Source organism: Anoplolepis gracilipes, chromosome 11 (genome assembly GCF_047496725.1).
Source record: "Anoplolepis gracilipes chromosome 11, ASM4749672v1, whole genome shotgun sequence".
Taxonomy (NCBI): Eukaryota; Metazoa; Arthropoda; class Insecta; order Hymenoptera; family Formicidae; genus Anoplolepis; species Anoplolepis gracilipes.
Window position 1 is genome coordinate 2,649,434 of NC_132980.1, and position 2,026 is coordinate 2,651,459.

Genomic DNA, 2,026 nt, shown 5'->3' on the forward strand with positions numbered 1-2,026 from the left:
GTAGCGTTCTTGCCGCAAGCTACTTTCCAGCCATAGATTTGAACGGTGATGATTACGAACTTGGTTTAACGGATTTTGAAACTTATCATACGATACCGAATGTGAATTCCTCAAATAATAAATTTTACTTTGACAACGATGACAAGGAAATTACGATTCCCGAAGGATCGTACGAATTGCATGGTATAAATGAATATCTAATGCATGCAATTTTACAATACGATTCCCACAACATTGTTAATAACAATGATGAGAAATATCCAATAGTGATTCGCGCTAATCATAATACGTTGAAAAGTGAAATTAAATGCATATAGAGAATAAATTTTAATAAGCCCAACAACATAGAATCGTTGTTGGGATTCTCGAATCGTGTATTGCAGCCGCGGAAATGGTACGAATCAGATGTGCCGATAAGTCTTTGCGATTTGTCGTACGAAATAATTGAAAGAATGATTGACATTTTGAACATTAGAAGCGAACCTATCTTTGACGACCGTATAGTAAAGATTGAAATTCATACGTACAATCCATACGCAAATACAACACTTGGATATAGCGATGAGATACGGATACCTATATAGCATCAGGATTTGTACACGTTACCGTGTGAAAGCTTCCTTTACGTCGAAGGAAAATTGACGATAAGAAAAAAGGATGAACTAATGATATTGGGAAATAATTGCGTTGCATTCATGTTTGATGAACTTCGATATGAATTCAACGGTGTGGAAATTGATCGCAACAGAAACGTTGGAATAACTTGCACGATTAAAAACTACATTTCCCTTACACATGAGAGAAGTAAAATCTTGCACAATGCTGTGTGGAATATAGTTGAAAATAATGGTGGCGAAGGTTACTTCAATTTTTGCGTGCCGCTCAACATGTTGCTTGGATTTTGCGAGGATTATAAGCGCGTTGTGATTAACGCTCGTCATGAATTGATTCTAATACGTTCACGCAACGACAACAATTGTCTATTTGGAGCTCAGGCTGCTAAAGCTGAGATTGAATTACACAAAATACAATGGCGTATGCCTCACGTAATATTGAACGAAATTAGTAAACTGTCCTTGCTACGAGCGTTGGAGAGCGGTAGATACTTGAACATGAGTTTTCGCTCGTGGGATCTATACAAATTTCCTTTGCTACACAGTACGACCAAGCATTCGTGAACTGTGAAAACTGCCTCTCAGCTGGAGAAACCGCGATACGTAATCTTTGCACTACAGACTGATAGAAAAAATGTCGCGTCGAAAGATATTACCAAATTCGACGATTGCAAATTGATAAACGTTAAACTCTATCTAAACTCTGATTTTTATCCGTATGATGATTTAAATTTGGATTTTGATAAAAAGAGATACGCTATCCTATTCGACATGTACGCACGTTTTCGTAAATCTTATTACGGATGCAATAATGATAATGTATTATTTACCATGGCAAAATTTCTAGAGTGCGGTCCTCTCAAGGTCATTGACTGCTCAAAACGAGTCTGTCAAAAATGCTACCGTGGACGTAAGAATATAATTTGAATGTAAGCTAGACGTACCCGCAAATACTACCGCATATTGCCTCATCTTGCACGATCGCATTGTCGAATATAACCCGTTGACAAATGTTGTCCGCAAAATTACATGAATCAGGAATAATCCTCTCCAATGTTATAACATTATAACATTATAAAACTAGCGATACTCGATGATCGACATTAGTCGTCCGTCGTAGTTCTTCCCAATATGATTTCATTATGGTTGTGCCAACGTTTGTGGATCTGCAAGGATTTATCGTTGGAGAAAAGTTTATCGTGAAAGAAATTGCGATTCTGACAAAGGGCTCTGTATTCTCTCATTATATTTTTACGAGTCTTACACCATTCCGTTTGTTCACGAGATCTGAGAGATCTTAAGTTGCATGGTTGATTGGAAAACATCACAATCTGCAATGGGAAGATGGAAACATTCCGTACTACAGGGCCAAACGTTTAATCTCTGACGTCGTGACGTCGAAAGATGCTTCT

General features: G+C 37.6%; 1 protein-coding gene across 1 annotated transcript; it reads left to right on the forward strand.

The window, feature by feature from the left end:
- Nucleotides 1–665: 665 nt before the first annotated feature.
- LOC140671354 (uncharacterized) lies at nt 666–1,178 on the forward strand. Its single transcript, XM_072902604.1, has one exon. It carries the CDS (start codon nt 666–668, stop codon nt 1,176–1,178), a length of 513 nt encoding a protein of 170 aa, XP_072758705.1.
- Nucleotides 1,179–2,026: the final 848 nt, after the last annotated feature.

Coding starts and splice junctions, on each gene's coding strand:
- LOC140671354 (XM_072902604.1), top strand. CDS start 666: ATGATATTGGGAAATAATTGCGTTGCATTCATGTTTGATGAACTTCGA.